The 24,912-nt window shown below is 39.1% G+C and overlaps 2 protein-coding genes across 19 annotated transcripts in view; one reads left to right on the forward strand and one right to left on the reverse strand.

Moving 5' to 3' along the window:
- PPIP5K2 (diphosphoinositol pentakisphosphate kinase 2) overlaps positions 1-13,697 on the reverse strand; it is a 48,693-nt gene extending 34,996 nt beyond the window's left edge. For 9 of the 18 annotated variants that reach the window (XM_030968113.1, XM_030968111.1, XM_030968110.1 and 6 more), the window contains exons 1-4: positions 13,569-13,697; positions 3,044-3,407; positions 1,276-1,471; positions 848-938 (exon numbers count right to left, since the gene is read on the reverse strand). In XM_030968113.1, coding sequence (XP_030823973.1) covers positions 848-938; positions 1,276-1,471; positions 3,044-3,187 — 431 coding nt within the window. In that variant the 5' untranslated portion in view covers positions 3,188-3,407; positions 13,569-13,697. Of the gene's footprint in view, positions 1-847; positions 939-1,275; positions 1,472-3,043; positions 3,408-7,292; positions 13,018-13,040; positions 13,272-13,324; positions 13,366-13,404; positions 13,472-13,568 lie in introns of those variants that run through there. The other 9 variants (XM_030968101.1, XM_030968096.1, XM_030968097.1 and 6 more) reach the window with 9 other exon arrangements.
- A 109-nt stretch (positions 13,698-13,806) lies between these two features.
- Positions 13,807-24,303, forward strand: GIN1 (gypsy retrotransposon integrase 1). Its single transcript, XM_030968114.1, is given in 12 exon segments — positions 13,807-13,930; positions 15,592-15,640; positions 16,987-17,132; positions 18,017-18,210; positions 19,295-19,600; positions 20,303-20,425; positions 20,428-20,493; positions 20,589-20,663; positions 20,665-20,757; positions 21,203-21,394; positions 21,396-21,492; positions 23,294-24,303. Coding segments are annotated over 10 exon segments (1,641 nt in total). The 5' UTR covers positions 13,807-13,930; positions 15,592-15,640; positions 16,987-16,993; the 3' UTR covers positions 23,650-24,303.
- The last annotated feature ends 609 nt before the right edge of the window (positions 24,304-24,912 follow it).

Consider the following 24,912-nt stretch of genomic DNA (forward strand, 5'->3'; position numbering starts at 1 on the left):
ACACAGGATAAGGTTACACATAAAATACTCTATTTACCGATATAATGCTTGAAAGGTCACTGACACAGCTGTACTTTTGCAGTGATCTCTTCAACATCAATAAAAATGCACTTTGCAATGCCAGTCCTTTCCTATCTGGCAGCGCAGCAGACATTTGCACAAAACAATTGTCTTGTTAAAGGAGATTTTCAACTGTCCAACTTCATACAGAACAGTAACTGAAGGCATCTGAAATAGCAAGTCTGCTCATTGTTCAGAAGGTTCCAGTGTTCATGTATTTTGCTTACTGTTGTTTTATTAATGTTTGCTATGCATGACCTTAGCTCCAAAAGAAAATTTGCTTTCAATAACCACATGACCTTTGAGTACCAACAACTTCTGTTAAGTGTCATCTTTACAGAAAAAAAAATACTGTAAATCACATGAATTCTACAATTATCTGAGCTTGTACAGCTGCTATACATATGTATCCTATATGTATTTTAAGAGTCAAACTTTTTTTATTTGCTAAGCTTCAGAAAATTGTACCAGCAAATTTCTAACTTGGTAAATCTTCAGATACATCAATGTAAAAACAGCAAAAGAAAAAAACACACTTGAAGACACATTCCAGGAAACTATGCATACATTAATAAAGTGTAACATTTGCTGTAATTTTATTTAAACTACTATACAATCATGGAATCACGGGATGGTTTGAATCAGAAAAGATGCTAAAAATCATCTGATTCCAAACCCTCCACCATGGGCAGGGACAGTACACTGGAATTGTTGCTATGCAATAACAACAGATTTTATAGTCTCTGACAAGAATGGCTTGCTTTAAAAGGTGATTAGTGTTATTTACCTGTCTTGTATGTGATACTGCATATTCAAGTCATTGATTATGAACGGATTCCTGAGTTTTGCGTAAGCTACTGCTTTGTCCAGTGGAAACCCTAAAATGTTTATTAAGAAAAACAAATTAAAATTACAAGACACAGTAATTTAATTTACTAGTAAAGAGTTTGAGCCTTTGCGCTACATCACTGTTTCCACTGGCTTCAAATGTATTTACCAGTGGGACAGCTATTCTTATATTGTGTCAGACAAGACTTTCTCAAGCAATGTAAACAGTATCATTTTAAAAACTCACACTTTAGAAGTCAGTTGTATTATAGTAAAGAAGAAAAAAGAATCGCTTCCCAGGAAAATCCAATAAAACTGCAAGACAAAAAACCTAAAAGGACTTTCAAAGAGCTTAAATAATTTAGATGGCATTATTACAAGATTTACCTTTAGAGTGAAAAGAAATGAGACAGTCGCATAAAGGCCAATTTTCTACTGGCTCGTTCAAAATAACATCCTCTTCAAATATCACCACAGTTATATACTTAAACATGGAGAGGCGTTCAAGAATTTCTTTCATTGGTTTGGACTTTGATTTCTTAGCCATTGAACAAATCCCAACTGCAATTTGTCTTTCTGGTGGCTGGAAAGGAGGCAGGGGGAAGGGAAAAGTAATTTTTATGTGTTCTAAATTTTAGAAACACAACAGGGTTTTAGCAGCACAATACTAGAGTAGGTATTTTCTCTTAAAATTCACATGCTATCATTAATTTAGTTTTTAATCAGGTAAATTGCTAGCAGATAACAAAATGAAGCGTAACAGCATATCACAGTAAATCCTAAAAAAATGCCTCAAGAGTGAAACAGTTTAAGAGCTCTATATTACTTTTTTTGAGTATTGTTACCAGACATGATCAAAGGCTAAGTCAAGAGTGTCGGATCTGAACGAAATCATATTTATGGCTTACTGTGAAATTAACTAGTAATTGATTTTTCATGTATGTCATTTTTTAATGTCTATTTAACAATCACAAGGTCTCTCATCACCTAATATTACAAGTGAATTATGAAAATTAGAAAACAAGAAACTACTTTTCTAGATTTCTGAACTATTTAGCGTGTAAACAGTTTCACTTTTATTGCATACTCTATATTTACTTTCACATTAAACTTTCAATCATTTTTTTCTGTCAGTGATATTTCTAAAGGCAACGGCCAACCTACTCTGCTCTATAAAGGAAACAAACAAAAAACCCACAGAGCAATCCTTTAAATCAACTTATTCCTTTTGGAAACCTAGCCAGCCACCTTCCCTTGCCAAAATAGGTGCACTGAATTGAGATACCTGAGCTGCTAATTTTGCATTGCTACTCTGCATTTCCAAGTTACTTTTAATCATGGAAAGTGCTTTAGCAATGCTGTCTTACATTTAAACCTTTTAGAGAAATTCACAATTAGTGAAAATGTCATCTATTCCATAAAACGCAATGTTGCAAAAAGAACAAACAACAAAGAGTTAAAAAAATGACATTAAGACTAATGCATAATACCATTAAGAGTTTGTATTAAGCAAGCTAAAAATTGGTGAGCACAGTGCTCAAAATACAATTCAGAACACTTTAGAGATATAATAAACTAAGGTATAATTAAGATGAACTTAGTATGCACTTTCAATATACCAAGGCAAGGAAAGAAAAAAAAGCAAACAAAACTTAACTCTGAAGCAGTTGACAGCACACAAAAGAAAAATTCCCAATAATGTTTTCCTTCCAACTATCCAAATAAATAAAACAGAAGCTTATGCCGCCATCAAGTTCATTGCCAGAATCCAAATCAAGTCTCCAAATGATGCACATCAACCTCAGTTGTCCTGAAACTCTCTAAAATTAAGCACATCTACTTCACAGTTCAAGGTATACTTAATTTTCTGGTATTCTTCTTTTCCAAACATTATCTGAATATGAACAATTATATTAATTGTTGAGTGAAATGAATGAAAATGAAAATATCATTATCTGAATATGAACAATTTCTCAATTTAGAACATCATTTCAGTTCTAGATTTATGTGAGCTAATGCCATTTTTGAAAAATAATTAAATACTGAAAAATATTTTTAAAAGTATTTTTTATAAACCGTTTTTGAAAAAGAATTAGAAATCAAAAATAATGCTTGAGAACAAAGAATAGTGAACAAGTTCTCCTACAGTACTTACAGAGTCATACTCTTCCTCCTCTTCTTCCCCATGGTCATAGAAGTGTTCATAATCTGTAGATCTGGCTGAATCCAATAATCCCTCTCCATCTTCTCCACCCACAAAGAATCTGGGAGGATCATTCTCTGTTGCATTAACAGACATGGTTACAAGACCTATAGAAATCTATGTAAAAACTGCAGGCACTCTGGCAGCTGAGATCCTGGGCATGTTTCCTACTGACACGGGGACACCAAAGTCCCCTGCTCTTTGATGTTGCTTGTGCACTGTTGCCACTGTGATTGCGTTGTTTACCAGGCACTGTTTAACTTGTTATCATCTGCTCATTACTGATCAGAGTTGCTGCTCCAAGAAACTCACTGTGCTAGACCAAAAAAAAAAAAAAAAAAAAAAAAGAAAAAAGACACACTTGATAAAGGGATCTATATAAACTCTTTTTTACTTAGAAAAAGTGTTTGGACAATTATGTACCTCTGAGCAAAGCATCAGAAACAGAACAGGTGAAAAGATGCACCACACATAGTCTACACTTCTACACTCTTAGATGTATGCTTAGAGTATGGAAAACAGTTACAAAATTACTATCAAACTACTGATGCATAAATTTTAGAAACAGAAAATATAACTCACAGAAGTAAAAGCTATGCAAATGCATTTTCTCCTAACGTCAGAAGGCTTAAATAGAGAGTATTTTTACACAAAACGTACAACAAAAATATTCTCCAATATTTACAATATTTAACTCACTATCCATGGCATTGGCTGTTTTTTCCACAGAAATTTTGTGATCAAATGACAATTGCAAACAGACTACTGTCTGTTTGCTACTGTCTGTGCTAGTGAAAAACATAAAGCCACCATTAGGACAATTAAAAAAACCCTAGTCTTGAAACTCAAGTGAATCTTTTCTATGAAAACAGAATGTGACAGCTTGCAACAAAGTGTTGCCTTATTTTCACTGAGAAAAATTAAAAATTACAGAGATGGACATTAGCACTGCCTTCTGACAAAAGGACTTCTAACCACTAATGTAGCAGTGAACACATATTATACCCTTTTAACCTGTCATGGGAAAATAAAATATTGGCAAAATAACTTGTATACAGAAACAGACCCACAGATTAGGCATCTGTTATTTTAACAAGGTAACTGATGCTGTGAGATGTATATGGCTTTATAAGATTATAAATAATGTACCCCTACTACTTACAAAATTAATAAGCAGTTGCTTTACAAGCAGTTTAGAAGCTCATCTGATCCAGTGGGTTGGGCTGTTCACTTGTACGGCATTACGCAAGTGCCATCCAACAGTGATGCCTCAGCAGAACTGAATTTGTTTTTAAATATCAGTGAAAATTACTTTGGCTGTCCTATGAACTAAGTGAAGCAATAGTAAATTCCCACTAGTGGTCAACCATGAAGGGGTATGGCAAGCAAAGCAAAAGTTGCCCAGAAAGAATCTGTCTTAATCCAGAGGCTAGGTATGCATAAGCAATGCTGTCTTGGTTTTGGAGACAAGTTTCAGGAGAAAATGCCCTGGAATGAGCACTTCCTCTAAAGAGAAAAAGCCCTTCAATAACTCCTTTTTCTTCTGCCAATGAGAGAAATTGATAGCAGCAAGTGAAAGCTTTCTAAAACATAGGAAAAAGAGGAAAGAACAATGACTTGAAACAAATAAGGTGAAAGTCTTAAGATTTTTATGCCTTCTTTCCCCTACCTATTCCTATAGTACACTTTGTGAGAGCAGCAGAAGTTATGAAGTTCGCATACAATTGGTGACTGGGTATTCCACGGGAATATCTGACACTAACCAAGTCTTTCTAGCCCAAAAGGATTACTTTTCAAAGCAAGTAAAACCAACACAAATAGACTGAAGGGAAAGGGCAACATATTTGTCTACAAAGATACCGCCTGAAACACTTCCCCAACAGTCCTATCTCAAAACTCATTGTTCTGCTACCTTCCTCATTCAATAATCTGGAGACTGTTGGTTTTATAACTGGAAAGCACATTGCAGTAGGGCTTCATGTGCAGAAAACAGACTTTGAACAGCCACTTAGTTTGCTTGGAATTAACAGATTATTTTCTCCAAGATTAACATTGTTCACCCATTTGAAGGCAAATGAATAACTAGATTGCCACTCCATTCCACTGTCACTAGGCCCCAGAGTTTTCATGCTGTTTGTAAAAGTAACACTGAAGGCTATGGATCAGAAAAGGATACTGACATTCTTCAGGCTTACAAACTATTGCATGAACTCACTGAATTGCATATAAACTGGCATTCTCACTGCTGATAGTTGCCAGTTTAGCTCCCTGACAGCAGATACTGTAAGCTACTGTCATTACCATAAATTCATGTCAGGATATATTTAATAAATTATCTATTTTTTTTAATTAATGCTTTCAGAGATGGGAATTAAAATTCTTTCCCCTCATATCCTACAATAAAAATTGAGATCTCCCCTTCTTTCTTGTGGCATTTGAAATAAAAATAAGTCAATAAAAAGGACAAGCAAAGAGAACTACTAAGTGACTGCGACTACAGTGAACAACTTACACAAGTCTCCCAAACACCAACTACAGTTATGTGACATCAAAAATGCAGTAAGATCACGCTTGAATTAACACATGGTTCTCTAGCTGTATGCCAAGAAGAAATAATAAATGGCAAAGCAAGAAGTTGGAGCTGTCTTCCTGCTTCAGAAATACTGTTATTAAGCTGACCAAAGAAACTTCAAGTACAGGGTGCCCTACACAGAATTCCATCTTGCTGCCCCTTGAGCACGTAAGAGTCTTCCCAGCACCATTTTTCTGTATTGAGCAGCAGCAGAAATACAAGGGGCAGATTTGCTTTATGTTAAATTTTCATTAGTCTCATTAGACAGTGAATATTAGACAATTATGTACTTAGCCATGAACAACTGCACTGTAAGCAAGACAAAACCCAAAGCTTTGTGTTGGAACATACACTGATCTATTTCCAAAGAGATAGCATCAATAACATCCAGGCAGCCATCTCCCACTGTGCTATGACATCTCCAGGTAAAATTAACTACACTATGTTCTGTTTAAACCTCATCTGTTACACAAGTCTTCTCTTTCACAGCTTATAGATTAAAAATGTTCTTTTTTTGCTGAGAAATGTACTGCTGTTCTTAAAAAGACTTTCAACCAAATGTGTGGTCTGTCTGCAACGTGATGTGTCCTGGCCAAAAGCACAAAAAAACCCCCAAGAAATAAAAATCCCAAAAAGGGATAAAATTCAGAGATAAATAAAATCAGAGATTTTGATAGTCTGTGCCCTGCATTCCAAGTTCTGTGTTTACTCCAGTGGTGTTCTACAAATTTTTCTTCCAATGGAACATCTCTCAATTTCCATAAGAATATTCTTGTCGAAGGAATTCCACAGAATATTCTGAAGGAATAAGCCAAAACCTAGTCCTCACTGTGTTAAAAGATATATCCACAATTTTCCTGACCCCATTCCATATGCTTCAGGAGCTCAGGAATCCAGCCCTGATGTTTCTCATATTTACTTGGCCACAATAAATATTACTATTATAATAACTTACAGCAACAAATCAGCTCAACACAGCAGCAGTGGTCTGAGCAGCCATGAAAAAGGGGCTCGAAGTTTTAACACTCACATTTTGAATACTAATAAGAATATATCCAAATCCTGTACAAACAGAAGCATTTCACCAGATTGTCTTCTGTGCCTCTGCAGCCATCAGAAGAGCAAACATACACTTTCTATACTTCACACTAATTGAACAGTACTATAGTAAAAGTGCTTCTTATCTGTTATCTCAAGAAAAAAAGACAACACATCATGCAATAGTTACAAAATATCTTTAAATTACCAATCACTCGGTAAGACAACTTTTTAAAATGCCATTATATCAAAACAGTTTACATTGTGGAATTTACAAACAAGTAACAAAGAATCATAAGTAGTGCTCATCTGTTACATGACTCTGCACATATATATTCATAATAGCAACAAAACAGACCACTGCCCTGTCCTCTACTGCCATACTGCTCCTTTTTGTCCTGGTTTGGGGCAAATTTGGGAGAAAACCTCCAAAGGCATTCCTCTAGAAAGCAAACTCAAGTGGCCCTTCCCCGAACTGGTTTGGGAAAAGACTTCTTTGGAGAAAAGTAGAAAAAACTGTTTATTTAACAGGCAAAGCATTCACCAGCACAAAAAAAAGAAAGAACAATATTAAACAATAAAACCTCTCACCGCTCTGAAGAGATGACAAACTCAGAAAGTTCCCTTGGTGGGCTGTAGCTCAGCTCACTCAGTTTCTTATCAGCCACTCCAGCGCTGGAAATGCCACGGCCCAGGCCCAGCCCAGTGGGTCACAGGTAGCAGTTCCCGGTGCTCTTCTGGGTTTTCAGCCCAGAGCAGGTTTAAGCAGGTCCAAGAAATAAAAAACCACAGTCCAGGGAACTTCCCCCTAAGCTTCTTTTAGCTAGCTAAAAACTAAAAGCAAAGGAGAGCTCTGTCCTGCTGTCTGTCCGTCCACAGACAGCACAGTCCAGGAGCAGGAATGTGGAGGAGTGAGTGCAGTGCCTGAAAACAAACTGCACACTTCTCCTCTCCCCCACTTCACTCTCAGAACCAATCTTAAAGGTGCAAAACTTATTTCTGGGCTAAACAGACAAATGGGGATTACAAGCATCATAAACTCATCCCAGGACACTTTTAAATAAGTTTCACTTTTTTCATGCTATAGGCATATTCCAACTGCATCCCTTTTCAGCTTCCAACAATTTAAATACACTCTTAAAACAAAAATAATGTTAATAGCAATTTTTCAGATGGTCTCAAGTTGACCAAAGGTTTTCAATATCTTCCTGCTAGAACCACTATTTTCATTAACAGTACATTTAACAGTGAAAATGTTTGCCTGACTCCTGCCAAGGCATTTTACCTGTTTCAAAACTCAAATTCTGCAATATGATTTATGGTGCAAGAAACCACCAAAGACAAACAATTTGTTGGGTTGCTGGTGACGCAAGAAAGAAAGCATGAAGAGGAAAAAAGGTGAAAGCAGAGGACAGACAGGAAGAAGACAGGACCAGTGGAGTCTGACAGCTGAGAGCACTGAGCACTGCAAGCCCAAGAGCTCTCCGTGCATGTGTGACACCTTTCTACAGATGATTCAAAAAAAGCTGATAATACTTCAAACTTAAATGTGAGACTTTAGAACTACTAACAAGAACCCATACTCAACAACACCATTTTTTCAAGCCTAACAAACAACCAGGAAGAAAGAAGTGACGGGACAGTCAAAAAGCAGAAAAAGAGGGAAAGGATGGCAAACACAGAAGCTGCTGAAGACAATGCTGCCAGTAAATATATGACTGGTTTATTGCTGTACCTTACAGAGCAAGAGATACATCTTCTCTCCAATTTAAAACTGGACAGAATTCAAACAGAAAATTTCTCCTGTGTCATGTAATCAATAATAAAAAAAAATTATCATTTACATACAGATGTTGCTCTGTTCCCCACACGCAGCCTGTGAGGTGCTGAGCACTAGCTGTCTGCACATTACTGAGATGGACTAAATTTGAAAAACTGAGCAGCTCTATCCCAGCATCTCTTAAACACAAATAATGTTATAGCTACTGCCTGATAATTTTTACACAGTAACAAAACCACAAACCTAAACAATCTAAACAAACTAACCAACCAAACTCCAACAAAAACAAAACTCACAAAGAAACAAATCAATCAATAAATAATCAAACAATAATCATGAAAATTGAAGGGGATACAAGGGTTTTAAATAAGTACTGGAATTTATAAGGTCCAAGTATAGTATGTGAAGCTGAGAAAAACCTCTGTCTCCCTTCAGCAAATACTAACTTCAATAGCCTTACGAAGTTTATCATCATCTTCAGTAACTCAGCTCTGCATCTCAGTAACATCAGGCAAGAAACTCCATTGATGTGCAAAATAACAGACAAGAAATAGGCTAAAAAAAGGTAACAAAGAAAAAAAGAGTATTATAAAGACTACATCACACAGCTTTACAAGAACTAAGTCACCTGCTCCAATCTTGCATCAAACAAACACTGAGCTCTAGATTTCACAATATGCTAACATATTCCCTAATCATGACAAGAATCTTGAGAAAAGATGAAAAGCAGGCTTTATGCGTTGCTTTTAGCCAGATGCCAATACTGCCTACAAGCCAAGCACAGCTCTCAGACTGCCACATGAAAATATCTATGCAATGACAAGATAAAAAGATAGATCTATGACGACTATAAACATGTTAAATTCTTTCTGTCTGTGAGAGCACTGCAGATATTTTTTACAATGTTCCAGAAGCATTACTATATAGCAGTTTGTGCATTACTCCACCAGAAAAACTACAGCAGCTCCCATTGCAAAAAGAGACTATCCACCTTCCAGGTTCACCATACAGACACCTGAAAAAACCTTCTCAAGAATAAAAGGAGTCTTCCTTGCCAGGTAAGTGCCTGCATTGGGATTCCCTGGTAAGGTTCTGGTGGTGAGTGGGCTGCAGGAGTGAAAGACACCAGAAGCTGTCCCCATGTCAGCCAGAGCCAGTTCCAGTCAGCTCCAAGATGGACCTGGTGCTGCCCAAAGCTGAGTCCCTTGGCCACGCTGGTGATGCCTCTGCTGTAAGGTATTTAGGAAAGGGTAAAGAACATTGCACAACAGCTGAGGGGGTGACAATAACTGAGAGAAACAACTCTGCAGACCCCAAAGTCATTGAAGAAGGACATGTAGGAAGTGCTCCAGGCACTTAGAGATTTCCTGACAGCCCACTGCAAAGCAGGCTGTGCCCCTGTAGGCCCACGGAGGCCCGCAGTGGAACAGAGATCCACCTGCAGCCCATAGGGAACCCCACACTGGAGGCAGTGGATATACCCTGAAATAAGGTGTAGCCCACAGAGAGTCTGTGCACCTCGCAGGAGCTGTAGCCCATGGAGCAGACACAGGGACAGGAATGCTATTCCAGGATGGAGCCCTCTTTTACTCTGGAGATCATATTAAGTGCTCAAGTGGTTCTTTATGGATGAATAAATTAATACATTAGAAAATCTATGTAAAAAATGTGTCATTGTATATTAAAGAATCAGAGAATGGTTTTGGTTCAAAGGGTCCCCAAAGATCCCGAAACCCCTACCAGGGGCAGGGAACATTCCACTAGACTAAATTGCTCCAAGCTTGATCCAACCTGGCCTTGAAGATATCCAGGGATGGGGCATCCACTTCTTTGGATAATGTGTGCCAGTACCTCACCACTCCCTCAGCAAAGAATTTCTAAATATTTTATCTAAATCTCTCATTCCTCATCCTGAAAGTCATTTCTCCTGGTCCTATCACTACAGACCTTTGTAAATAGTCCCTCTCCAGCTTTCTCGTAGTCAGTCTCCTGTTACTTACTGGAAGGTGCTCATAGAAGGCCACTAAATTTGTCAAAATTGCCTTAGTGAAGTCACATTGGCTGTCATCCATCACCTTCTTATCTTCCAAGTGCCCTGGAGGATCTGCTCCATGATTCTGCTTAGTAAGCCCCAGGTGGCCAATGAATTTGTCTTCTGGGGAAAAAAACCTATGCACTGTTACTCATACTCCATCTTCAGTAGTAACGTACACATGCAGATGTTTTTACCCACACACTTTTCAGCTTGGTGGTTAGGACACACTTCTGATTAACAGAAAACAGGGAGCTGAATCCTCTGATACAGGAGAGAACAGAGATAGTATTTGTCCTGTTTCATTCAACTGTTCTAACCACAAGGCTATTATAATCCTTTCACTGTCTCTCCTCACCACTAAGTGGATTTTTGTGTTTTGTTTATTTGTTTTGCCATTGGTTTTGGGTTTTTTCTTTATTCTTTTTTTTTAAGGTGGCCTCTGGATTGCTTTTTACAGGAGAGGGAATCAGTGTTGCTGATTCAGCATTCCAAGCAGAAGACAGTCCTTAGTCTGCCAAATCTCACCAATGAGACACTTCCAAGCACCCACTCTCAAGCATCAGGAATCTAGAAATACCCACCTTACTGGCATTTCCTACTGGAACTCTGCTCAGGAGTACCTAACATTTCTCTAAACTCTGTATAGATAAAGTAGCTAATAAGCTTCAGTTGCCTAAGTCTTTTTCTGGGGACCCCTATTATTTTCCAAGAGTATTTGTACCAAAAAAATATTGTACCAAAAGTAACACTGAGTCTGATCATCTGTATTACAGTATCTTAGCAACAGAAAACTGAGAAGAGCCATGTAAGCCAGAAGTCTGTTGAGAGGCCAGCTTTGCAGCAAGGAAATACATGCCTTCTAGGTTGTTCAAAAATAAGATTTCTAATCTCAAAGCACAACTGTTCCAGTTTTCAAACTACTTGGCTGATTTCCCCATGTCTACCTTTTCTCCCAGCAATTATATAGTTAGTTAGACAAAGTATTTTCAGTAATTTTGAATTACCAAACCTAAAGCGAAATAACTTTTCAATGGGTCTTTTCCTGACCAAGTTCTTTGCCTTGCAGAACTTATTTTTCCCTAGCAGAAGAGTAACTTTTCAGCACAAGCAAAACTGAGTTTTATCTTCAAATATTGCAGTATCACAGGCATATTTCAACTCTCTGGTAGAAACTGTAAAATAAACCATTACTATCCCTTAACACAAGCGTTAAAACAGCCTTAGAAGTCTAGAAAAATCCATCTATTAAATATCATTCTCTTATCTTCCACACAGTAAGGCAGTGTTATTTTAAACTGGCAAACTACACAAACTGGTACCTGGCATGTGTTTTAATGATAGATAGATATAGATAACCTTCACATTCATTAACCTCCAAGCTCCTTTCTAAATCATACTCTGTCAAACATATCACATAAAGTCATTTATATCTGAGACAAGTTTGAATATTTCAGGAAGGCTGGCTTCCAAAATTTTTAAAATCCCACTCACAGATGTCAAAACAGTTTCTCCAGGTTCTCACAAAGAACTTTAATTCAGCTTTGTAGAGATGACAGGTTTTGCAAAAAAAAATCTGTACCCAAGTTCATTTGGCTCAGCCTCTGGAGGCTTGATCTGTTTTAATCACAACTGCCAGAAGGGTGAAACTTTCTTCCATAGAAAGAATAAGACAAACAAGACAAGCCAATAAATATAAAAATTCGAATTTCTCACATATTGAACCATAACAGACAAGAAATAGGCTAAAAAAATGGTAACAAAGGTCACCATATACCATAAAAAAGTGTTACATATCAAGAATAGTTTTGTTACTGATTGAATCAAACCTTGTTCACCAAGACAAAGACAGATTCATCAAGAATTCTGATTCTCCAAAGAAAAAAATAGCAAGCCTCGGCTTGCTACTTTGAGTACAAAGATGATACAGAAGGGATGCAGAAAAGTTGGAAAGATACAGACTAAACAGATCAGAGGGAAACAGCACTTAAAAAGAGCAATACAACAATCCAAAACCACCGTAACAAACGGCTGTAAAGGTACACCAGTAGCAGAAGAAGTTTGTATGAGAAAGAAAACTACTTATTTCCTTGTGGTTATGATACAGATATCCCCCAGTCTTCCTGTTTATGACTAACTACATGGAAGCAATCGCAGTGCCAAACCCCCAGCATTTTCAAAGCCTACCAATACTCTATAAAGTTCCCACATTCTGGAAAACACCAGGAAAATAAAGATAAATGTAAAACAGGACACATAGTCTTTACATCTCTCTCATCTCTGCTCTTGACATGTAATCAATTCTCACCTTCGGGGCTCCTACTGGTCCTTCCCCCCCACTTTGATTACAGATAGCCATCTCCCTTGCTACAACTTATTTCATACTGAATTTATCACCAGTTTTTGGGATGCTAACAGAGCGCTCCAAACGCAGAGCTCCAAGAGATGCTCCATCACTTCCCTCCCCATCCCCGTTTAGGCACACGCCACCTTTAATCCCGTGTTCATCTGCACCAAAACGCTTCACCTGATACGGACAGCACCGCACACACCGCAACCTCACACACCCGGCGCGCGGCGCCGCCGCTGCTTCAGCGAAACCCTGTCCGAGAGCAGAACGACCCAGAGACAAAGCGCTGACCGCACACATGGGCCGTGCCCGCCGCAGCAGCCTTGGGCGTGCCCGAGGAGCAGGCGGGGGAGCCCGCGGGGCTCTGCCCACCGCACGCTCCGCTGCGGGGCCGCCGCCCGCCCACTGCGACACCGCTTCTCGGCGCAACTCCCGCTCGCCTCAGCCACCGCGCTGCCTACCTGCGTCCCGGTCGGGCCAGGAATAGGAAGAAAGGAAAGGCGGGAAAAGCAGGAAAGGAAGAAGGGAACAGCCGCCTCACCTGCCCGCGGCGGCCCCGCAGCTCCCTCAGGAGGCGGCACCGCCGCCGCCCCGCCCCCTCCTCTCCCTCCCGCCACTTCCGGGGGCGCCGCAAAAGTCTCGGGGCGCCGCTGGGGCTGGGGCTGGCCCGGAAACTGTGGTCCCCGCAACGGGCCTTGCCGGTACCTCTGCCGGAGCAGGTGCGTGCCCGCGGCAAGGCGGATGTTCGCGGGTGTGCCTGCCGGGCCGAGAGAGCGGCGGGAAGCAAAAAGTTCGCGTTGGCGTCGCTTCGTGCATGCGCGGGGTGCGAGGCCTAGGGGATGGTCACTCGCGCCCGCCGCTCCCGGCATGCCCTGCGCAGGCGCGATGCACCCTGGGATGTGTAGTGCTGTGGGCGGGAGGGATGCGGGGGCGCCGTCCCGAGAGGAATCTGTGGAATTCTGGATGGCGCCTGGCGCTACCGCGGGCGGCAAGACGCGACCTGGCGTGCCTACCCACTCAGCCTCATAGGCTGCCCTCTGTCGCACCTTGCAAACCCGGGGAGGACTGTGTGAGTCTGTCAATCTGATTTACACATTTTTTGAAGGACGTGGGTTAGAAAAGCGGTGTTTTGAAGCCGTGTACTGGTGACAGCTTTAAGGGAAGAGGAGCGGGACTTCTTACATGAAGATATGCTGACTGATACGGCAAGGGGGAATGCATTCGAAGAAAGAGAACAAGTTTAGAGCAGATATTAGGAAAAAGAATCTTTAGTGAGAGGATGGTGAGGCACTAGGACTGGCTGCCCAGAAAAGCTTTGCCTGTCCCGTTCCTGGAAGTGTTCGAACCCAGTGGGTTTGGGGCTCTGGGGGATCTCATCTAGTGGAAGGTGTCCCTGAAGCTGGCAGCAGTTTGGAAGTTGGTGATCTTTAAAGTCCATCCCAAGCCGAACCATTCTGTGACTGTGATTCAGGGCTCCACAGGCAATCCCTGTTTCTTATAAGAACAGCAGTCAGAGGTAGGGGAATTGGTCAAAATCTGGACTGCAAGAATAGTTTTGCAGTTAGGATTGTGTTTGTCTGTAGGAGAAAATGGGCATTAAAGGATGAAATAGTTCAGTTTTAGCAGGTGTGACTATTTTGGCTAAGCTGCTGAAGCTAAAAGACCACTGATTATATGAAAGTTTCATTCTCTTTGCTAAAATACTTCTAGTGTACACTTTTTGAGCTTCTAATGTACTAAAAAAATGGATAGCTGATTTTATGTCTTTGATTTTTAGACTACCAGATGCATTATTGAGATACAGCATATTAATTATATGAATAAATAAGAAAACCAGAAGATTTTATAAATTGTTCTTTTCAGGGCTGTTTTATTTGGCATTTTTTAGGTGTAGGCCAAACAAAGTAAATTAGGTAGAGGGGGAAAAGGTTAGTAGGGGCATAAGAAATTAAATATTCAGGAAGGAAGCTCATATTAGGCCGCAGTCCAGCAGACTTAAGTGCTTAACAGTTTGCTGGATCAGGATCCTATTAAATTAATGTATGTGGGTGCTACATAGCCCATTCTTCTTTCATTGGCTTATGTAAGCTCTTCAAGATGCTTGTAAGAGAAACTGCCATTGCAGAAATGTGGACAGCCTGTCTGCTTAGCAGAAGTGCATGCTGTGGTCCTGGTTAGAAGGATGTTGTTCCTGTGCAGCTCCATTTTATTAAAGTGGGCAGTTTTGGGATCCATGGAGAATATTCGCTACTTCAGGCAAGTTTCAAAAGTGCTGGAAAAATAAAGATTGTGCTGTTAGATCTTTTCTTCCCACGTGTGAAAGTCTGTGTCAAGCCAAAGGAATCCATCATCCCTGTGGTTGAGTAGCAGGTCATACTGGGCTGGTTTTGCCTTCAGGTAACTCAAGTGCAGGACTGGCCTTGAGGAAGCCCCTGAGTAAAACTGGAACATGTGCCCCTGGCAGATAGGATGTTTTGATGGCCCTTCACCAGTGTTCTTTTACTGTCAGAAATACTAGTTAATTGACTTCTTTTAAACAACAGAAACATGAATTTGCTTCATGGCAGCCTCACCTCCTTTTCTGCTGTTAGTTATCCAATTTACCGGTTCGGTGGGATGGTTTGGCACGTGTTGTCAGATGTAAATTTACAGGAAACTGCAGTGTCAGAACAGTCCTGTGTTCTGGCTCCTCTCCTTCCCTGTTCTGAAGCACTGTCTTTTTTCACAGGTGAGGGAGGTCGTGGTGTTGGGAAGCACATCTGTGTTAGTTCTGTCAGGTATGAAAATTTTACTTTAAGGCACTAAAGTTGTATGACGAGAGACTTGGCTTGTTTTGATAAACCAGCTCTTGCTTGTATAAAATGAAGCATTCAGTGAGGCAAAAGCCTTGTCACATTTTGAATGGGAAGTTCCTGTCATGTGTTTGCCATTGCTAACAGCAGTGCTTAGCTCAGGGTGCAGGTTCCAAAAGTGGCATACAGCATTTTATTTTCTGGGAGGAAAGGATGCAATGAAAGGCATAATCACTCCTAAGAGGTCTTTGCCTCCTTCCCACCACCAGCATAGTAAAAGTAGGTCAGAATCTATAAATTGAAAAATAGACATCTTGTCCTACACATTTTGTTCTCAAATAGCATCACCGCATCATGAGATGATGTTCATTCCAGAGTGACTGGATACTGTCACTTCCCCATAATTATAAGCCACTTATCACATGTGGAAGACAAACTAATTACTCTTTTTAGCAGGCTACATAATGTCTGGCATTGGAACAGTGGCAGGATGAGAAATAAATTTACTTAATGCTGTGGATAACCGGTGTTCACTATGAAATTATGACATGGATGACCCCAAGCTTGCTCCTGCTCCTGCAGACATTGGTGAAAGCAGGATTAAACTGCTGCCTTTTCTATGCTGCTGGAAAAGATTTGGGGAAAAAAGCAAACCACAAATGATGTAGAGGCTGCATCAATTCTCCTGTCTGTCAATATTTCAATTTTCATTATTACATAATTATTTTGATGCTATTCTTGCTAAACCCAAACAGGTTCTTTATCAGTGGCCCATCTTACTAATGACATTATTGCTTATTAATGTTATCAGGGAAGTCAGCTTGTGTCAAGGAATGAATTGTTACCTCACATGCAGAGTCTGGTTTGGAATTTCAAAATATAATTGTCTGATTAATTAGTAAAAAAATAACTTTCCATTCATTTTTCTCTGGGAAGTTGGGTTTTTTTTCTATTTAGCTATGTACATTTCTCTCAGCTAAGATGGATCTTTGGACTATCTCAAGCACAACCAAATTTGAGAGGTTTCCAAGAATGAGAAGAACCATTTCTTTCTCTCTGATACCATTTCCTTTGCCTGTCCAATGAATGCGGTAGAAGCCTCCATTGTGTGGAAATTTTAAAGTATAGTTTGACAAAACCAGCTCTGTTTAGAACAGAATTATTGTTTCAAGCAGTGCTCCTTGTTGCTAAAGTTGACAGTGGATGGTGTAATCTCTTCTTAGAGGCCACATAACCAGGATATGTAGCTCTGAGCTACACAGAAATAAGTAAAAGCTTGATGATGTCCTTCTCTGACAATTTATCTAATAAATTCTGTCCATTTTGTTCAGATTGGCAATGGTTCCTGGTGGAAAAAGTGGTGGGCTTCACTTGAAGCAGATTGCATACTACAGGCGAACAGGGGAATATCATCCCACAACATTATCAAGTGAAAGAAGTGGAATCAGGAGAGCTGCCAAAAAACTTGTTTTCAACGGTAAAACTTTTCTCTCAAATTATGCTAAAATTGGACATTAAGGTGAAGATTTGCTAATATTAAAAAAATGAGATCTTGCTCTGCAGCATTCTGTGATTTTAATAAGCATTCTCTATGAGACAAATGCTCTGCAAATCCCTGGTTAATATGTAACAGGATGTTTGTAGAAATGGAAGCTCAATCTGCTTTAGTTCATTCCACGACAGGTTTATTTATCTATATAAAAGCCAAACCTCATTTTTTATCCTTTTTATACTGTAGAAATCTGTAGTCATTGCAGTCCATAACTGAAAGGATTACAGAAGAAGAAGCAGCTAGAGACAAGGAATGCTCCATCCAGTGTGGGGGATGACTGGCAGAAGTACAAGGACAATTTTGCCTTCAGTCACCCGAGAGCCTGCAGGCCCTTCCCGACTTTATTTCAGCCCTGGGAGATATTTGAGCCTCTATGAGCCATTGTAGTCTGCTGTACTGTCACAATCCCATCAAAACTGCCAGTGTTGTGTAGAGAGAAGGCAGGGAGGAGTTAAATCTTTGACTATCGATGTCAGGTTGCTGGCAGGCACTCAACAGCTTCACAAACAACAGTTTCAACACTCCTACCTCCCCTTTCCAGCCCCAGTGCTAGTTTATGTTTCAGTCAGATTTCCTATGGGAATGCTGTTTGCATTCTGACTTGCACTTGTAACTCCTTGTGTCCAGATAATAAACATGCCTGAGCTAATGGCTCTTTGGAGGACATAATTGGAATGTTTGTAAACAAAAAGCTATGTTTACAAAAGTGAACTTACTGTAATAAATTCTTTTCCGAGTCATGCTCAGTAGTTTAGTAAACCAAACAGAAGACAAAGCACTTGCTTATAATTTGCTGGTACTTCTTTCAGAAAACAAGTTGTTCTGTGTTGGAAAAGACAGAAAACAAATGCGCCTGGTAATTGTTTAAGATGAAGAGAAGAAAAAAGTCCTCGAGAAATGCCACAAAAATGCTGCTGGCACTCATCACGGTATAGCAAGGACACTGACTTTAGTGGAGTCCAGTTACTACTGGACCTCTGTAACAAATGATGTCAAGCAGTGGGCATGGCTTCATAGCTACAGGATACTTTATGTAGTCTGTTACAAATGTTTGGTAATCCTGTGAACTTTGGTACAGCAAGTGCCCAGCCTGTTTCACAAGAAGGAAATGTAAGCTTGCAATCACACTCAGCTGGTCATCTTGGTGTTTCTTTTTTGCTCTTTTACTACATTTTACTCTTCTGCTGCTGGCTTGTGCACCACTATGGTGTGGTGGGGAGCCATAATCTCTTTTGGTAGGCAGGGCACATCCAGTCCCTGAGAGAGATTTCTTGTGCAAGGACTCTCACGTATTTTTGTTAGGATGCAATGGGCTATCACAAGAATGTGTGACCAGAGTAGCTGCTAGCAGATAAGAATATGAAAATGGTGTCTCTGCTTTACAGTAAGTTGTGTTCAGGACATAGTTAAACACATCAAAGCTTGGGAAAGTTTCTTCTCCTCCACCCAAAGATACAGGCGCAGGAACCCCTAGCAGAATTTGACTGTTCAGGAAACTATGTAAATAGTTTAAGGCCAAATTACTGTTGCTATCGGCTTGCTGCCCCATGTGAATACTTTGAGTTCATGTGTAACTGTTACATGACATGAAAATGAGTCTTTCCTTTCAGTTTAGATTGGATGAAGGTTCTCTATCCCATAGATTAAATTGTTGTGCATGGGAGATAATGTATACTTCCAGTGTTTTTCAGTCACAGCATACATAGATGAGCCAAAAGGGGAGTGATTGGGACTTCCTTTCATTCCCAGTTGCTTCCTACTTCCTTTATTATTTACAGATAGTAATGGATTTTAAAATTTGTACTGTGGACTTGAAAGAGCACAGTGCTTTCAGAATGGAGAGAATTCAGCTATGAGTTCTTTTACATGTCCCTTTCCTGGATTTCAGTATTGTTTGGGTTTATTTTGGTTTTATGCTATTTCTGAAAAATCTAAGGGTAAAAAATTGTAAGAAAAGCGATAAATTTGTTTTGCATTGCCTAGTCTGACCTGATTTACAGAGAGATAGTGGAGATCTGTGATTCTGATGTTGTCATCACCTCACCATCACTTTTCATTGCTAACACCTTCCCTGATGTCTTCTCTAGGTGCATGCTTGCCAGCATTGCCAGGTGGCAAAGAACATAGCCACCAGAGTGCCCAAAATACACCCTATCAAAGCACAGGACCCATGGACAGCAGTCACTCTAGAACTAATGGGACCTTTCAGTGTTACCAACAGACGTCACAAACACATCATAATTATGACAGATTTGTTTACAAGATGGACTGTTACCTTACCACTGCATGACACTTCAGCAGCTGAAATTGCTAAGGCAATCATAAATGTGTTTTTCTTATATGGGCCCCCTCAAAAGATGCCTGTTGATCAGGGGAAGGAGGTTGTTTATCAGGTAATTATTTACATGGCTAGTTAATCGGTTTTTTGTTGTTGTTTTTTTCCCCTCAAGAAAAATACATTTTCCCTTATATTAGATTTGAATTTTAGAATTTTTTTCAGAAAGACTTTAGTATTTTTTCTCTTTATTTGAAAAAGTAAAGATGTCTGCACAATATAAAAAATGTCAAACCAATTATTTGCAGTTGTAATGCTATGCAATGTTTACTAGGACTTTTTATTCTTTGTAAAAAGAGCACAGTGTAATTATCTCCTGGCCGTCATAATGCAGGTTTTGTCACTTACTTGAATTGGCATAAATTTGTACACTGCATTCTGATGTATGTCTTTCATCCATTTTGCCCAGGATAGCAATAGCTAAGGGTATTTTTGAAGTTGGCTTATAGTGATTATGAAGGATTTACCACACTTTGTTCCTCTAAGAGATGAAGTCATCAGATTGTGACATGGAGGTAATGACAGATCAAGTTAAGTGACAAAAATGTGGTTAGGAACCATCAGTCACTGGCTCCTAAGCCGTACTTAATGCTTTAGCTCTCATTCACAGTCCTGGTGTGTTCTGTGCCAATATGTATGCAGGATTTTTCCCAGTCACCATCATGTCAACCAAAGAGGTAGAAATCTGAGGGTTTTTTTGCTTGAAATGGGATACAAAACAGGAGAAATGTTCACTAATTGTGTTCTTCTTGTTTTGAAGATAAATGAAGAACTGTTTGCACTGTTTGGAATGAAGCAAATTGCATTGTCTTATCCTCAGACACATGACGTAAATGAAAAAAATTCCAGTACAATCAAAACTTTCCTTAACAAGAAGGAAACATAGACCATCCAAATGATTGGGATGAACACTTATCTGCTATAGCCTATGCTTTCAATTTGACACATTTGGTATGTGAAGATTCTTCTTCTTTTGACTGAAGTCCTCCAAAATGTCGGCAAAGCTGTATGCTAAATTTCCTTGCTTTTGGTCCCCATATAAATAGGAGCCAAATCAAAACACTCCATATTTCCAAATGTTCAGCCATAATCCACGTGTTGTTGAGCCCATGAATATATTGTGTGGAAGGAGAATACAGTAGTTTTGCCAAAATATTTGAAGCAACTAAAAAATTCAGTCAAGCGCTGGAAGAAGACAAAACCTCAGGTTGCCAGGTAAATGTTATATATTTGAATTTTACTAGTAAGAAGATTGAAGATAAAGGTGAAAAGTTCTGAGGTATAAAGTATAAGTAACCTTTTAAAATAATGTGGGGGGTTGGGTGTTGGTTTTTAGTTTGTTTTCCTTCCCCTGTGATCCCTTAATTTCAGTGTAACATGTATGTATTTGGAGGGAGTAACCTTAAAAGAGACCTATTGTCAGAAGTTTATTGTGTCTGACTTGGAGGGTGGAATGGAGAAGTAGAAAACTATTGCCTATGGAGTAGTGATTTATGAAGATAAAAGCAATTTCTTCATCACTCGTCAGTCCCACATAATTACAAACTACACACATCCAAAACCACTCAATGTCATGTTTAAGCGCTGTTAACCAGTGCTACAAAATTCCATGATTACTTTTGGAAAAAAAAATAACTCACTTTTATCTTTCTGTGGGCAGATAAAAAAACTCCAGATGGAAAAAAAAAAATCAGAACCAAAATTACAGTAAAAAAGGAAGTCAAAACAATTAAATACTCTTTAACTTAAAGTTGATCATGAAGTCCTCAGGCAAAGAAAAAACTGGTGGAAAGATGGGCGTTTCCAGTCGGAATGGATTGGTCCTTGTATAATGGATTACATCACAGAAAATTGGCTGTGCAATATTAAGAGATTCTACAGGATCCAGGCTGAAAAGACCCATCAAGATGTCTCACCTCAAGCCATATGTAAGAGGGTCCAGTGAAAAAGGTTTTTAATAATAATAGTTTTTAAGTTTGTATTTTCATATATGTAAAAAGAGTTGGGTTTTTTGTTTTGGTTTTTTTAACTTCACTCTTGTGGTGTTAGGTTATTAGAATGAAAAGGTATCATTCAGTAACCAGTGAGAGTTATATTAGACACACAGTAGTGTAAAGCTAAGTAAGCTAGTGAGTGTGTGTGACGTCAAACTATGCAGAGCATGGAACAGAGCTCATGAATAATGTTCAAAGTCTTTTTAAAAATAGCCTCTGTTAAAGTTGCTTCCAATCATTGGCTTGTATCTATTTGTGCTGGCTGACAAAAGTATAAGAATATGCTAGAAGTATAGGCAGGCTGACCTGTATTCAAGGAGCATTTTCTTACTCTATTTTGGTGTAGGCAGGAGTCACGTTAATTTTGCTTATGCAATGGAAAGTCTTTTTTTTTTTTTTTTACAACATTGGAGTGTCTTCTAAAGCCTTAAAATAGAAAGACTACATCAGGGAACTGATTTTGGAATAGTTTATTTTAAATTGTCCTATTAAAGAAGTCAGCATTTCTCTTACAAGAGTAAATAGAATTGTCATGCTCTGTGGTAGGATGGCTAGAAATTTCCAGAGATTTGGATAATCAACTTCTGCTCTTGGTCTTAAATTTTCAGCATACCACTTTGCAAATCAAACAGTGGCAGCTGTTTCTTCTCTGCTCATGCTGTCTTTGAGTCACCAGAGGCATTTCCAAAAAAATTAAGTACTTGGTATACAGAAGTCTGTCACAGACTTCTGTCACAGAACAAGCTGCTTTGTACTTCAGAATTCTTGAAGAGCAAAATAATTCCCACACTGTTGGCACATGTGGTCAAACTTTCATTGTTGTAAATAGATAAACTACATTTAGATGTTAATTTCTTCCATCACCTCTTAAAGGTGAGAGATTCACAATGCTGAAACTAATTCTGGAATTCCATGTAACGAGCTGAAATATTTTTGTCAGTCATCAGTTGTAGATTTTGTAGCTAAGATACAGATTTCATCTCATGTCATGAGGCCTCTACTTTTTTTTGGATGATCACTCTGTGCCTTCTGGTTCCTCCTTAAATTTTGCTGATGCATGAGGAGGAAGTCACATGCATATCAATCATATAGGTAATGAACAGCTATCACAATAACTTTTGGTAAATTGTGTCACTGTATGAAAAGCTGAAAGTAGTGGTCTTTGTAGCATTAGAGCCTAATATGTTTACAGCTGAGTACTGCAGAAGCAGTGTGTAAACGTAGAATTCTTTTTTTCAGGAAGTGACTGTCTTGGTCTTGGCTGGGATAGATTTTGGGGTTTTTTGCTTTGGTTTTTTTTTTTTTTTTTTACTTGCCTACTTTATTTACTTCTTAAACTTTTTATGGTTTAAGGAAGCCTGTTGTGTGTTGAACTAAGATTTTCCAGTGAGAGCATGAAGAAACCACATTTATCCATGTGCATGCACAAAATGAAAGAATCTACATGTCCATTTATTCAAGTTAGTAGTTGTATTAAAGCATTAGTTCAGTAGGTGACTAAGATAGACATAAAGCTAATCATTGACTTAGCTAAGAAAAGCTCTAAATGTGGATCATCCCAGGGATTATTTTGTGGATGTAACGAGATGCCAAACATTTGATCCTCAGTGAAACTGGGAAATTCACATAATCAGTTTACTGTCACTCAAACATTCTTGTCCTCGTTTGGAAATTGCCTTGAAAAGTAAGTTAGCACCTCACTAGCATTTCAGGTATGGCTTCAGAGATCTGAACTAATGGCTACTTTCCTTTTACAGGCAACCATGACATTCTACAAGGTGCAGTAGTTTTTGACCATGACTGTATTGGCTTATCTGGAAGAACTAATAATTCAAGCCAAGCAGACTCTTCTGCTGAGAAAGAAATAAATGCCTACAAAAGAGATGTCGTGTCTGCTGTACAGATTCCACCTGCAGCCTGCAAAGACCAAGAATCAGCAGATGGTAAACTTGAGTCTGAGCTGAGAGAAGACCATTGCATTGAACCAAACATTACAAAGCCAGAGCAATGGCCATCACCTTGTTGGACACTTCAGACAAAGACAGAGGATATTAAGCATAGTCTTCTATCACATTTCATTGCCAAGCAGTTTGGAACCACTGTGGCAAACTGAAAAAAAAAAATTAATAGCTCCAACCTCCTTAGCCCAATCCACTTTACTCCTTTATGAATGTAAGAGTGCTTTAGGTATCTAATTTGTCTGGGTGTTAAGAAAAAGCCCTAGTAAAAGCACATATTCTGATCATGCATTTTCAATTCCAGATTTTGTTGGTAGAATGGCAATGTGGCCATGCCTTACTGTTATCCTCTGAGGACACAATGCATCATTTCATTGTAACGACCTTTTCCATTTAATCCTTGGATGCCTTATTCCTAATGTGCACTGTGAGATGAATTAAACCTAAGCAAGTTGGTGTAAATTTTTCCTCCACTACAGAGAAGCTCATGTCTTCCTTTTCCTGTTATATAACAGTTTTCTATTCATTTTTGAGAACCTGCAGCATCTGACTTGTACAACTTTTAATTTCTAATCTAATCCATTTAAGATCTCACAAAACAACAAAACTGCCAAAATCAAATATATGCAGTGTTCTATGCATGAAACAATGAGGGCTTCAGCTGTTCCCTGCTCATCAAAAGTCTACCAGTGTAGGCAGTTTTAATATTTCAGGCATGTGAAAAACCCTTAAGAGCATTTAATATTAAAATGTGGTTTTTCCGCAAACATCTGGTTTCTCCATTACAGTTACCTCTTCACTGAGCCTGTGCATGCTGGGAGATTTTCCATGGACAGGGGGCTATGAAACATGAAGCAGTGGTATTAACTTATTCTCTGATTTCCTTGAGTAAGTTGTTGGTGGTCTGGAATTCCTGCCGAGAAGACTTTCTCAAAGTCAGCAGCACAGGAATTTTTTCACATGGAAAACTGATGAGTGGAAGTCAATTTTTGTTGTTGTTTTGGTTTTGTTGGTTTTTGGGGGGGGTTTGTTTGTTTTGGTTTGGTTTTTTTTATTTTTTTGGTAGGGAATTGACATGAAGAAAACTAGCAGAAAACTGAATGAGAAATTCAGCAACTTATGGATGATGCTGTGGAAGACTTGCTTATCTTGCTCTCTGAATTTTCATGATCCCTCTCATTTCTGCTCTGGAATGTCATGTGACTTAACATAAGTGGAGGAAAGTACTATTTATGAGGAGTTTTCAGTTAATTTTAGGCAATTCAATATGGTCATCAAGGCTGATTAGGTACCTACCTCCTACAGAAACTTACCTGTACACTACAGTGTGTCTTTAATATGGGCAGCATCTATGTGTGAAAAGAGGCCAGCACCATGCCAGAATCCTGTCTTAAACTTCAAATGAAAAATAATCAATC

The sequence above is a fragment of the Camarhynchus parvulus genome, chromosome Z (genome assembly GCF_901933205.1).
Source record: "Camarhynchus parvulus chromosome Z, STF_HiC, whole genome shotgun sequence".
Classification (NCBI taxonomy): Eukaryota; Metazoa; Chordata; class Aves; order Passeriformes; family Thraupidae; genus Camarhynchus; species Camarhynchus parvulus.